This window comes from Anopheles stephensi, chromosome 3 (assembly GCF_013141755.1).
Source record: "Anopheles stephensi strain Indian chromosome 3, UCI_ANSTEP_V1.0, whole genome shotgun sequence".
Taxonomy (NCBI): domain Eukaryota; kingdom Metazoa; phylum Arthropoda; class Insecta; order Diptera; family Culicidae; genus Anopheles; species Anopheles stephensi.
The window spans coordinates 52,292,942-52,307,207 of record NC_050203.1 but is presented as its reverse complement, the minus strand read 5'-3'; the positions used below and the strand labels follow the sequence as shown (position 1 = coordinate 52,307,207).

At 48.8% G+C, this 14,266-nt stretch overlaps 1 protein-coding gene across 1 annotated transcript; it reads right to left on the bottom strand.

Annotated features, from left to right (window-relative positions):
* Window positions 1–6,062: 6,062 nt before the first annotated feature.
* On the bottom strand, window positions 6,063–13,817 carry LOC118513276 (amphoterin-induced protein 2-like). The gene has a single exon (XM_036058841.1). It carries the CDS (start codon window positions 11,062–11,064, stop codon window positions 8,602–8,604), a length of 2,463 nt encoding a protein of 820 aa, XP_035914734.1. The 5' UTR covers window positions 11,065–13,817; the 3' UTR covers window positions 6,063–8,601.
* Between the last annotated feature and the right edge of the window lie 449 nt (window positions 13,818–14,266).

Genomic DNA, 14,266 nt, shown 5'->3' with positions numbered 1-14,266 from the left:
TTTCTTACCGATGGCCCACTTTCGTTGTCTTTTTTTTTCTCGTTTCGCTCCTTCTCTCGGCCAGTCGGACGTTTCACGCTCCATCGCTTCTGATGCTTCCAAGGAAGAAGACGGTCCAGTTTTGCAGGCTTGCCTGCTTTAGAACACACATTTCTCGTTGCCGTCGAGTTTCGTTTTGAAGATTTCTCGTTCAAGTGGCAATATCTTCGCGTTTTGTTGGGCGTAGGTCGGGATTTCTCGCTCCCTTACACAACCAAATTAAAGACCCTCGGGAGGGTGCAAGCGAGGAGCATTGATGCGGGAGAGAATCCGGGCATCAAATATCACTTCTTCAACCGTACTTATTATCGCTCACCGAACCGAAAGCGAAACAACCAGAGCCACTCTTCTTAGCTGCTCCGGCCCGCAATTCCACGCCTCGCAAAGCTGCTGCGATTATTTTTGCTTCCGCTACTCTCCAGCGCTGGAGTGGTGTAGTGGGTGGTTGGATGAGTGGTAAAGGTAGGGAAAAGTGCTGAAACCGAATCCAAGGTGAACCGAACCAAAATTGGGAAAGGTGATAAGAACAACAGTACGAAGGAACAAAATACGTCCTAATGGCTGAAGCTTCTCATTGGAAGCTTTTTTGCTCTCTTTCTTTCGTTTCGCCTTCTACTGCACCCTTTCCCAAAGGATCGCTTTCCACCACCGAAACCAGGCCACCCGTTCTGAGAGCCATGTTCGGTTCCTTTTTTTTCCCCCCAAGTTCCCTGGCTATTAGGCTGTGTGTGTGTGTTTCTTTTAGGTTTTAATATCAGCTGCTGATTTTGCGCTTACCGTGTGAAGGAAAAGCTCTCTGGCAATGGGAAAGTGTTGAACCGATGACCCCTTCCCTTACTCTAACCACCATACAGCTGGGTGGCAGCTGGAAGAAGGGGGAGAAAATCAACAACATACAAACAGACACACACAGCACACACATACACACCTGTATACCTAATGTGTTAGCCTCCAGGGTTTTGCTCGTCCACCGGTGGGTTGCGATTGAGAAAAGGGGTGAGAATCTCTTCGTGGAAAATGAAAAGCGATGAAAGGCAGTACAGTTTCTCACTAACACATCTGCTGGCTCACAAACACACACACAGCCATCCAGCTCAATCGCAATAAGCTTTGCTGCTGAAACCCTGAGAGGAAAAACCTCCCAGAACGGGCGAAAGGCTGCGAAGGATCGGAATTCCCAGAACGTGATATCGTTCGGGCGGTTTGCATTAGTGTGTGAATTTCGAGTGAAAAGTAGATTCACAGGCCTGTCGCCGGTCGCTGCCACTGACAGAAGCTGTTTATTCTCGACGACGGTGGCTCCGCTCCGGGTCCGGGACATTTTGCCAACAACTCCACCAGCCGATGAAAGCGTGCGAAACTATAAACACACTCACACGTACGCGAAGCTTTTCGCCCCGGTCGGGGTGTGCGTTTGTGTAAGTGTGGTGCTGTGTTTGAAGGCGATATTCGAAATGTGTTTTAAACATGAAACATAAATTATTGATTTATTCCATTCCTTCGCCACGCTTTTCGACTTCTTGTCCGGTTTCGGTACGGGTGGATCGATCGGTGTGACGGTCGGCAACATAAACTCCCGGTTGTGCTGGGGGAAAGGTTGGTTCCGGTCGTCCGGTTTTCCGTTCGCACCGTGCCAACCCCCTCCAATGCCCTCAAAATCGACCGGGTTTTTGTGGTAGTCTCGGAAACGTAAACCAAAACCATACCAACTTCTCGCCCATAACAAAACAACGAAAAAGACTGCCGAACCTTCGCTCTGGTTCTGCCGAAAACGAAACGCTTTGGCTTTTATTTTCTCGCATGACTGCTTCGTCTGACCCAGGTTCTGGTTCGTACGGCAACCGACCCGATCCCTACACCAATTCCTACCTTCCTTCCAAAGTCACGTCTGCTGCGATGTCCCTGTGAGCAGGAAACGAACATCGGCATTGAATGTGTGTTGCTGTAGAATATTTTTCCATCTCTGACCTCCCTTCCCAGTTGAGAATGTGATGTACGGTACGATTGGAAAACCAGGTGAAAATATACTCACTCATATAAAGCAGATTCTGTTTCATACTCGCCCGAACGGTAGGTGCGCTCCGGTGTGCCCTGGTGTGCTCGGCAGATTGGTATAGGTTTCCGCACGCAACCAAAACCACCTCGAAGCAAAGGAAGGAGTTATGAAGGACAATGGATGGTCGGCGAGGACGACAACGACGACGCCGATGACGACGATTGGACCGAATATAATGAACCGACCAGAGCCTAGACGAGAGCTTTCCATAACGAGCCACCTTTTTCATTTCTTTCGGGTGTTTTCATTCCGGCGATTTCTTTTCTAGGCGGGACCGGAAAAAAACGGCTGGAAAACGACCAGACCAAATCTATTAAAGAATCGAGCCAAGCTACAGGAACCGAGGTGGACGGAACAAAGGAGAACAAACCAAAATCATAAATGTTAAACTGGTATTATGTGTAATGAGGTAGACATTCGTCGAAGCTTGAAACTATGGAACTGAACAGCAGCAAGATTTTTCTCTCACTTATTCCACCTCGAAACTATACAAAAAGGCAAGCTCGGGGTAAGATTTGTCGTGAATCGGTTTATAAGTTGTGGTAACTTGAAAGTTTGCTGCTCTCTGTGTTTAGCTGGTTGCTATTCGAAGAGCAAATCTTTGTAAAGCTTTTAAATAATGATTGAAATTCTGATCGTGTCTTAAAAAGCAATAAAAATTGATTCCATAGTCTTATCGATTCCAGGAGCATCGTTGAAACTAAAAAAATAGTGCTGATTGCATACTTTTAGGCGCAACTGCAATTTTAATAGCTTTTCGGCAATCAATGACTTATATTCTTCATTAATTATATCTCATGAAAAATATTTCGAATTCTACCACCCTGTACCTCCACCAAGCCTGACACCAACCACCTGACTGCTTCATCTAAGCAACTGTCACCCCTAAGTAATCATTCGTTCAACTAAACTTCAGATGCCCAACTATACCGATGCTAAACATAACTAAACATTTGCAACCTTCAACTGAACCAATGGAATAATCTTCGAATTTGGCAATCACAAATTTGTTCGGCAAATGAACCTAATTGATAAATATACAAATCTGACCAAGCAAAATGAAGTTACAAGGCTATTGGGAATATAAAATCACGTATAGATTTAGCTTATTTCATAACACAAAATCATTAAAGTTACACTCTATTTGGTCTGACTTGAAGCATTATAGCTCATTTGGCATGATTGAAGTAAACTATGAAAGAAAGCAAGATTATCAGAGTCAAGACCAGCTAAAATCAAACCGTAACCACAACAAATGAGAGCTTCGAGCCCGAAAACAGACTCAAGTCAATCGCAAACGCCTGATTGCATACCTTTAGGTGCATCCAGCACAAATCGGCTTAGAATTCGTGCGGTGCAAAACTAATTCTAACGGGCTATTGAAATTTCGTCATTACAACAAGGAAGCAGAAACTATAATGACATCTTTTCAATCGAAATGCTACAAAAAGTATTGAAATGCATCTTAATTACTCTTCAACAAAACTACCCAAACCATGGCAAAAAACAAAAACACGAACCACCCGAAAAAGGTACCGATAGAAATGTGCCAACCATTTTCCAACTTTATTACACTGCTCACGATAAACTGTTGGTTGGTTGGTGAAACTAATAAAACTAAGCTGACAATATCTGCTCCATTTGCATGCGAACGAAGCCCACTAAAAACCCCGCGTGCCAGAATAGAGAGCAGAGAAGGAATTCGCGTTTTTTTCCCTCTCGTTTCTGTTCCGTTCCTCACGGGATCGCAAAGTATTAAACTCACCCGAATGGATATCGGTTTGCGCTCCGTGCTGCCCTGCTGAGAGCAAAACTTTAATCCCATCCCATACCAGGGGGGCGCGAGCCACAGACCTGGGAGCACCACACTTCCATCCCATGCTCCCCGTTGGCCGTTTGTTTTTCCCCGCGCTTTTGTTTAAATAGAAAGCAATTGTAAACAATGAAAGCACAAAAGCACTCGGTTTTAGTTTCAGGAGCCGTGCGTTTTTTGTTTTGGTTTTTCATTCCCAAATCTGCTAGCTCCATTTCCCGGCGACACCGCCGATGTCTTTGCATGCGCGGCAGTTACATCATTTGTCATTTGAGATAATTTTCCAGCGGGCATTAGTGTTGGGGAATTAAATAAAGCGATCTGTGGAGCCACCGGAACCGGGATGGCTCCCGTTGGAATGGAAGGGGCAGCACAATTCGAGTAGGATAAATTACCGTCCATTGTTGGGCACAAGGCAGAGAAACGGACAGGGCGGGCAGGCACGGTAGCATTCTTTCCTGCGAGGCAAACATTTTCCCAGCCATAGTGCGCTGTGCCAGGCAAAAAGGACCCACCAGGACCCGGGTGTGCCGCCGACCAGTAACAGCCGACAATAGAGGCTGGCTAATTAAAAGTTTTCATTCGCCGTTTTAAAATGCTCCTGCGCTCGCACTCCTTTGCTCACTGTTTCAGCGCATAAAGTTTTGCGCTCTATTTTGGGACCCCTTTTTGTGTGCTGTTGTTTGGAAAATTTCGTGCTCGGCCACCCCGCCGCCGTGTATCGTTTTTCCGGAGCATCTTTGTTTTGTGCTGCTGATGATGAGCTTCGGCAAACAGAACCTGCAAACAGACAGGGATGGAAGCAGCTACGCCGTGAGAAAACTGGGACCGAAGCGCGGGCTCGGTGGAAAACAAGCAAACACAGAACACAGTGGACCATCGCCGGGGCGAATCGAACCGAGCTTCTTTTTGGGGGACTCCTTTAGCAGAATGTTTTTCGGAAGAATCTGCCCACCGTTCCACGAACCGGTACGCTCTCTCCCGGCCTTCCTTAGGCTTTCTGTTCTTTCTTGGGAGGAAAATTTCACAAAGCATGCACAAACCCTGATGAAGTTGGGAAAACAAAAACTCAAGAAAACACACTGCCCAAGACACACTCCATTCACCCGTCGGCGCTCCATTGTTCGACGGCGATCATAATTCATTCATTCACTAGCAGCATTTTCCACCTCACCGACACACCATCGAACCTCGCGAAACACATCAATTAGGCTGTGCTCCAAGCTGCGCATCAGTTTCGTCCAGCATCACACCGTGGCCGAGTCCAAAAAGGAAAAAAAAAAACGCAGGCAAATTCGATACGAAAAGTCATCTGGCAAAGTACAACGGACGCGCGGAAAACAACCTAAACACCACAACAACAAAAAAAGGGAAAAGCTGGACTTCAGCTTCATCGACGCTTTGTTTTTCTCACATTTTTTCCACTAATTTTCTCCAGTTCTTTTTTTTCTCCTCCGTTACCCTTCGCCGGAAGTAAATGTAGTCATTAATACGCGTTGTGTGGTTTTTTTGTATGTTTTTTGTTCGATTTTCACTTACTCATGTCTTTATTTTTCCGTACTCGTTTTTTGCTTCCCATTTCGAGTTTTCCTTCTCTTTCGTTTTTTTCTCGCTCCCCTCGCTCAAAAGCCCCACAATCTACACGTATCCGCGTCCAGAAAAGAACCGCGATCGATCGATTTATCTTGCACGGCTCCAGCTAACCGAACCGGGCTCGTTGGGGTGGCATTTTCTCGGGAACCTGGCGCTTACACTGCCTGTTACTGCCACCCAACCATGTTTTGTTTTAACTATACACAGAATCAGGCAAACCCCACCGAGAGTTTTCCCCGGGTTGGGATGGAGTTGCTCTGGTTTCTCGCCTTTTTTTTTGTTTTGTTTCATTTTCACGTTGCCTTACTTCTTTTCACTAAAGGTATATGTATATATGTATATAAGAAGCTGTGCACACTAGCACAGCTTTCTTCCGCAAGATTCTTAAACAAGGGAAACGCTTCTGTTCACCTCTTCGTTTAATGTTCACGGCGTTCAAACAATGCGTGAATTCTGTCTTGTTCGCGGAATCATCCTTCATCCTTTCGCCTGCTTGAGCCTGCGTGAGCTTTCCCCGTCAATAGTGTTTGCTCCTAGATCGTGTTTTTTTTTTCTTCTCTCCTCTTCTACTGTTTCTGTGTCTGTTTCGCGTGTTTTACAGTTTCATTATTCATCTTAAAGTCTTTGGTTTTCCCCCCCGTAGTGCTTCGGTTTTGCTTTCCAGCACTGGGTTTTCTGTTGCCGTTCTGTTTTGTTTTTCGTTTTGTTCCTTTTTTTGTTGCTTCAATTTGGATTCGTTTAGATAGTTTGATGGTTTGCTTTAACTGTTTCGTTTCTTCTGTTTCTTCTTTTGGTTGTTTGTTTTTCTTTTTTGCGCTAAATGTGTTCCATTATGAATTTTTGAGTGTCACTGTTGTCTTCTGTTTTTTTTTGTTTACTATTTTCTTCTCAGGCTATGACTTTGCACATCTTTTCTTTTTCATAATATTTTCTGTGTTTTTTTCCTTTGAACGTTGCGTGTTTCATTCGCCTATACCAACGCTCTGTACAAGATCGTTACGTCGTTTATTAATGGGTGACTGGATTTTCTGTTTACTGTTTTCTTCCTGTTTGTGTTTGCATTCGGTCTTTCGGGATGTCATATATAAAACTAGCCTAAGTGTGTGTGTGTCTTCTTGTCTAATTGTTATGCTCGTTTTTGTTTTACTTTCTGTTTCATTGTTTGTAATGTTTTGTTTTTCTTTTCTGAACTTTGCAACCATTTATCTGTTTTAATGACATTTTGCATATGATGTGAATGATTTCGTGTTCGTTTTTTTTTGCATTTCGTTTTCTTAAATTTTCTGTTTGCTCTCGTTACAGATCTACATCCTGCTCGTACACACTTACTCACACATCGATTTTCTACTGCTCATGTGACGATGATGATGGGTGTGTTTGCTTCCATTCGCTCGATAGGTTTACATGTTTTCTGTTGAATTTCCATAACACATGTTACCTCACCACTACTAAACACGGCGAGAAGTTTCCCCGTGTTATTCAATGTGTACGCGCGTGTGTATTTTTCCCCCCCCACTCTACGCTCTTTTCCCATTCATGGTTTTGTGTATATAGATATAATTTATTTATTTTTCCTCACTATAATTATATAAACAAAGTTTTCTGTACACCTAAGTATTTACCTTTCATTAATTAAGTTTACAAGTCTTTTTTGTCTCAGAGAGTGAGTGAGTTCTTTCTGCTTCTCGTGTTTGTGTTTTTGCTTTTCCTTTTCGCTTTCCTACAACACACCCGCATCGCAACACGTTCTCCGCCCTCCGTCAGCCAACAGCCCACAGCTCACAGAGAAGCGTTCTCTCGTGTGTGTGTGTGTGTGTGTGTATGTGTTTGAAAGTTTTTCGGAAAACTCTTTCAAAACTACGCCAGTTTTGTTCGCCTTTGAAGCATGGTGAGTGCACCATGCGGGAAAACTCGAGCGTTCCTGGAGCGATGCTGCTGAAGAAGGATGGAGAACCTGCCTGCACCGTTTCACGATGCAAACGTAACACTCGGCAAGGAAAACAACATGTGCCGTTTTTCCAGGCGCACTGTGGACTTTGGAAAAAGGAACAACGCTCACAGACGGGAGGGTTTTTCTTTTTTTGAGGAATCAGGGTGAAAGGATGGAACCTACCACACCATAAGCTTATGCTCTATTCCGACAACGCGTGGGGGTTGGGAGCTGGGCGCTCTCGCTCCTCACGTCCAGCTCCACCCCAGTGCACGCGTCCCCTTTTTCCCCCTTCACTTACGTACTCATTTTGGGTTATGTGATGTATAAAAAATAGGAGATTAAATAAATCAGATGAATAAAGAGGGTGTACCTTTCACAGTACTTATCACATTCATACACTTTCCGCTATCGCCCTCATTAGGCAAGCCCTCGACACAGAACGGTTTGTTGTTTCGTTTCGTGTTTCCTCCCATCATTTTCCCACCCGTGCGTCCACTCTCTACACGCGTCAAATCGACCGACCACCGACGAACCGGCTTGGCAACGAACTAAAATTGTGACATTTCTGCGACATTCCTCCGCCCGGATCTGGTGTGCGGTTCTCTTCACAAAACAATATATATACACAGTCACACATACACGGCCCCACGCACAAAAACACACACTAACACATACATTCACCAGTTCTTTATCGTGGAACAATTATGTGTGTTTGTGTGTGTGTGTGATTCGTTTTTTTTCTTCTCTCTACAATCCTGTCGTGTTGCATTGGTTTTCTTTGGGATACATCCTCGCGTAACGCTAAACCGCGGCACATCTTTATCTCACTCGAACGGTCATTTTATTACATACATCGGTTTCGTTTCGCTTCCGACCATCCGTTTGACGTGGTGTACGAGCGATCGATCTAGCTACTTCAAGTTCGCGACGCGTGGAACGATTTGACTAAGACGTTTTGTTGAAATCAAAGAGGTATCAAAGCTACGAGCGTTACCGGTGAGATAGAGCGCGCGCGAGTATGTGCGGATTGCATACCCGCTAGGCGCGTACCGGACGAGCCGCCGCTCACAGCTCGTCCTCGTCGTTGTCACTCGCTGGGGCCGGGGAGGGAGGCGGCTGGTCGTGGGTTGCTGCTAGTGAGGGCAAGCGGAAAGCCTAAAAGCTGGACTACACATCCGTCCCGCAGCCCTCCTGGTAGCCTTCGTCGGGCGAGTTGCGGCTGTTGGATAAAGCACGTTTTAAGGCCGTCACCGGTGGCAGAACCGGCACGCCGCCCTTCTGCCACACCCGCAGCGTTTTCGCGTTCATCGGCATGCTGCCAGTGCTGCCGTGATGGGCCGGCTGTACGCTGGCCAGCTTGTTGTGCAGCTGCTCCGCCCCGGGCACGATCGGTAGCCCGTAGTCTGCGGGATAGCCGCCGCCGCTACTGCTGTTGCTTGCCGCCGCCGTCGTGCCGGAAGGTCCCGTCTGGCCGTAAACACCTGCAGGTCCGGTCGATGCGGTGAGGGACAGGCCGGAGGTGAGATGTGTCCGCGGGAACGTTCGGCTCAGGTAATCGACGGAGGACGTTTCGTCGTCCAGATTCAGCATGGTCGGTCCGGTGGTGGACGAACCGAGAATGGGTAGTTTGTCGGAGTAGGGCCCGTTGCCGGCGGTCCCACCACCACCGTGATCGAGTCCGGTGGCCGCTAGGTTGGAGCTGTGCGTTTCCCACAGCCCGGACGGATAGAGCGAGTCGCAACCGGCCCGGCTATACTCGCCACTGCCCGGCCGCTCGACCGGGTCCATCAGCGAGAGCGCGGTGTTGAGCGCGGTGGTGGCCTGCATCTGCAGCTGGCTAAGGTGCGCGAGCGGATCGACGGCACCGGAGGCACCGGGTGGTGCACCGACGGTGCCGGTGGCAAGATCGGACCCACTGCCCAACCGCTTCGTATCGTTGATCAGGTCCGGATTGTTGCCCGCGAGCGAGTGCGTCGGCGACACGAAGCACTGGCCGGACGCGATCAGACTTCCGCCACCGTCATAGTGGGACGTGGAGTAGGGCAGATCGGTCAGCCGCGGCGGCTTCTGGACCGGGTTGGCCGCCGACGGGCAGCACTTTAGATCGCCGGGGGCGTTTTTTCGATCTGGAGAATGACAATCGTTAATAGGTGTCGCCACCTTGCCATTTACATTGCTAGAGGGACTTACGGACGTGATCACCTCGACCTGGTTCGGGGTTTTCGTCTCCGTCATCGGTATGCGCCGTAATCGCACCAGCAGGAACAGTATGATCAGCAGGATGAACAGTATCAGTATGACCAGGGCCGCGCTCAGCCCAATGATCTGCCGGTTTTCGATCGCGAACCCGATATCGCGCACCCCCACGTGCAGCGTAAAGTTGGCCTCGGCCGTACCGGCCCGATTCTCCACCACGCAGTAAAACTCGCTCGAGTCCGTCTCCTGCGCGTTGGTGAGCGTCAGCTTGCTGCGCTTCTCGAAGTTGCCCTGCTCGTACACGAGCACGCGCTGGTACGCGCTGAAGTGCGAATTGTTCACCAGCAGCTTCCCGTTCCAGTACCAGTTGACGGTGGCGGACGGGACCGCCGAGCTGCGGCACTCGATCGTCGCATTCTCGCCACTGTACGCCTGGATGAAGCGGCGCACCGGCAACATTTCCGGCTTGCAGGCAAAGTCGTCCACCTGCAGCTCGCCGAACGTTTTGTCCATCACGCGCTCCGGACCACCGGCACAGGTCGGTGCGATCGGGTACGGGATGTTGTGCTCCGTCAGCCACAGTTTCGCTGCCCGCAGCCGACAATCACACACCCACGGGTTTTCGTGCAGCTCGATCCCGTGCAGTCGGCTGAGCGTTTCGATCGTCTTTGGTCGTAGCTCGGACAGCTGGTTGCCGTTCAGTTTGAGCGAATGGAGCGACCCGAGTCCTTCGAATGCTTGCGGCGCAATCGTCTGGATGCTGCAGAACGAGAGATCTAGTTTGTTGAGCGCCGTCACGTTGCGGAATGCGTGACTCTCGATTTTCTGGATGTGGTTACGCGCTAGCGTCAGATCTCGCAGGGATACGATGTGCTGGAATGCGGCTGACGGTACCGCTGTGAGGAGATTGATCGACAGGTCCAGCTCGACCAGATTCGTCAACCCGGCGAACGCACCGTCATCGATCTGACCGATGCGACAGTCTCGCATGTATAGCTTCTGCAGGTTCAGCAGGTTCGAACGGATGAACGTTTCGTTCGAGATGATCTGCAGGTTGTTTCCCGACACGTCCAGCACCTGCGTCGAGTGGTCGATGTTCTCCGGGATCGTGAATAGATTGCCGCTCAAACACTCGACCGCCTGCTTGCCACCCTTCCACTTGCACTGACAGGCCGAGGGACAGTTAGGTTCACCGTTCACCGTGTCCCGACCAACGATGGCCAGCAGTAGCACCACCACCAACAGTGTCCGGGCCGAGCACGGCCACCAAAAGCTTCTCCGGGACGGCGGGGCTCGCCAACACCACCGGTGTGCCCCTATCCGAAACTGCCACCACTGCCACTCATCCACCGACCCCATCGAATGTCTGTGTTGCTGGATGTGACGTTCCATCGTCGGTACGCAGTACATCCGGAAATTGGGGAACTTAAACATAAAAGGAACTAGCACAGCGACGGTCGCCTCAAACTCCCAACAGAGCGTTGGTTGGGAGGCAAATTCAGTTTCTCCTGCCTTAGTGTCCGCGTAGTAACCACCGATTCGTACACGATCAACAGATGTACGGCCCCGTCGTGGCGGACGTCGTTGCCATGGTGTGGTCGATCGAGTACGGCGCTCTCTGTTTGCTATGTGATGGTTTCATTTGCGTTACTCACTGCGGGATCGTGCTCCTGGTTTCGTTGGCCTTGTGCAGATCCTTCACGGTTCTATCGCCATGCTGTACCGCGGGACGTACCGGTGGCTCGCTCAACACCTGACACAAACACGAGCACACACTATGCGGTTCGGGTCGTTGTACGTCGTTCGGGGACACTTATGGAAGTCGACGAGCTCCATCGGTGAGAACCACCGCTCGTAAACTTGCAACAATTCAGCAAGGGATCAATTATTATGCACTGCGCCTTCTGCCACTTCACTGCACTGTATTGCCCGGACAGACACTGGCCAATGCCAGCCTAGCGGTAAACCGGATGCAGCACGTCACCGGCGCACATACACACACTCACTAGCGGCGGGGTGTTATTGTGGGAGAAAAATCAATTTTGTACATAAATCAATTTTTCATTCACTGGTAATAAATCCAATTTAATCCTTGTTATGGGGTGCCCCGTTTTATATGAAAATTTATTACGTAACGCTTATGCTGCCGCCGTTGCTGCCCCACACACAGACACACACACACATACACATTCACACGCAGGTTTTTCTGGGGTTTAATGCTGCGGATGTTGTGCTTTTCTTTTGCACCACCTCAATAATAACGACGACAACGATGATGATGATGATGATGGTGTCGATGGGTACGTTGTTGATGATGCCGGGAATGCTCGCACACTGGTACTTTGTTTTTATTTTGCATCTGCTCCGTTTTCTCCCGCCAACTTCGCCTTTCACCGCTAATTGTAACGCGAGGTGTTATGATGAAAGCGTTACAGACCCGAAATGCGTTACACACGCTGCGATTCGATACGCGTTTGAGCGTTTCAGTTATGCGAACGATTTGAATTATTCACCAAACCAACCAAAGGGAACCAAAGCACGCAGCCGACACACTAGCACCGTACCACCCGGAGCACTCGGACTTGGAACCGGGCAGGGCAGCAAAGAAAAAAAAAATGGAAGCCAGTACCATAAATCCGAAATGAAACGAAAATCAAATATTCTCCACTTCACCGATGGGATTGCTGGGAACCTCACCCGATGGTTGAAGGAGGGAGTGAGGGCAAAGGTAATTTCCGGCCCTCGGGTGGAAGAAGAAAAACAGACTCAGGGCTCCGAAATGTAGACGTTTGCTGACCGTTTGCTTCGTTTTCCCTTCACTCGGGGTTCGATTTCCGTCCGGTATTGGGGTGGATTTGCTTTCTTTCTTTCTTGCTTTTTTCCCACCGCTTGCTTTTCTCCCGGTACTTTTCACATACACACACGGACACACACTAGGGCACGAGAAACGTTGTGCTGACTTTGCGGTTTTTCTTCACGCTGCAGTAATCTTGAACGAAGCCGAAGTAGTAAGATGTAACTTCGCACTGATGCTACCGCTGCGAACGGACGTACGCACCATTATCTTGGTAGTGCACATACACCTACACACACACACACGGACACTCGTACACATCAGTAGAAATTCAGACACGTAAAGGAAACGAATTTCACTTCTCTTCCAGTGGGTGGAAAAGCCGTACCCTCATTCATTTCCCACCGGTTATTACGGGGCCAGCGGTTTGGATTTTCTTCCAAAGGTTTTGGAAAGCCGAGAATTTTTCCCCGTGCGTTACGTTTCCTTCCTTCACCACACACTCGCACACACACACTGATACACTGTCGGGGGATGGGGAGGGAAAGGGCTGCAGGGCTGTTTTCCTCATAAACAAACACGCTCAGCTACCCAGCCACACAGGGAGGAAAATGATTTACAACTCCTTCGCACTGCTCTCGTTGTGCCCGGACACAGAGACACACATACACACTGATTGGGCAGCGGAGAGGCTTTTCCGATTGATTTTTCTTTCCCCGGCGTTTTTTGCTTTCCCGCTCCCGGCCCGTTTCGCACTGCCCCAGCAAGTTTGTCGCACAGTTTGGTAATTGTGTTTCGGGCGTCCGAAACACCCTTCACGTGATAAGTTTTGCGACCGTCGTTCGTTTTTGCAGTCGCACTATTTAAGAATTTTCACCCAACCGAGCCGAGGGTTAGAATTTCACTTCATTTCGTCGGTATCGTGGCAACGGCAAACGGGGATTTGGCAGGGGTATCCTTTTTCCACTCCCGTTTCTGCTCTAGCCTTTAAACTCGCTTTTCGTTGCACAATTTAGCACGTGAAAATTCACCTATCTCCCTTCGTGGTACACGCAATTTTCCGATGGGTGAAAGCACTTTTTTGCATCGATTTTCACGGATTTGATTTTACACGATTTTTACCTATGCTTTCTCCGATAGGGTTTTGCTGCTTGCGTTAGCTTTTTTTTATCGGTTCACGCTTTAAAGCTGGGAAAACTATCAACGGTTGGCTGTCGCGTCACACCACTGACACACTCACACCGTTCGTACACCGTCGTAGCCCCGCGCGTGTCGATTCTGAATTTACTTTAGTGGCTCCTGAAAGAGGGCGCGCGCGCGTCGGTCACGTGAGATGGACACATACACGCCGCACGTCCGCTGCGTACCGTAAACAGATGTGAACTGAATGAAAATCTTCTCTTCGGTCTTTGGCGAACGGTCGGTTTTTCGGACGGGCCCGTTTTTCCCTCTCGGGTTCCATCCTCATCGATCGGCCCAGAAAGGCGTTTGTTGTGCTGAGTGCGTGTGGTTTTTTTTCTTCTTTTGGTCTACCGCCGCATTCTCACGCCAGCAGCGTGAGTACGTGAGCGAGCGTGGTTAGGAGGGAGAGAAAAATGATGAGCTAGAGAGCTGGATGGGAGCTACATCTTCTCACGATGCGTCTTGTGAGCATGATGCTGGAGTTATGTTTGTCTCACTATGGGTGGTAAGTGAGAAAGCACGGTGTGATATGAAGTGGACATCGTTTGATTTATTTTATAAATTACTGTAAGCTCTGAGACGATCGATTGGGTTATGTTTCTCTTTTTGCTGCCTCTCTTATTATATAGCTAAATTTAAGCTACCGCCAGATTTAAATAA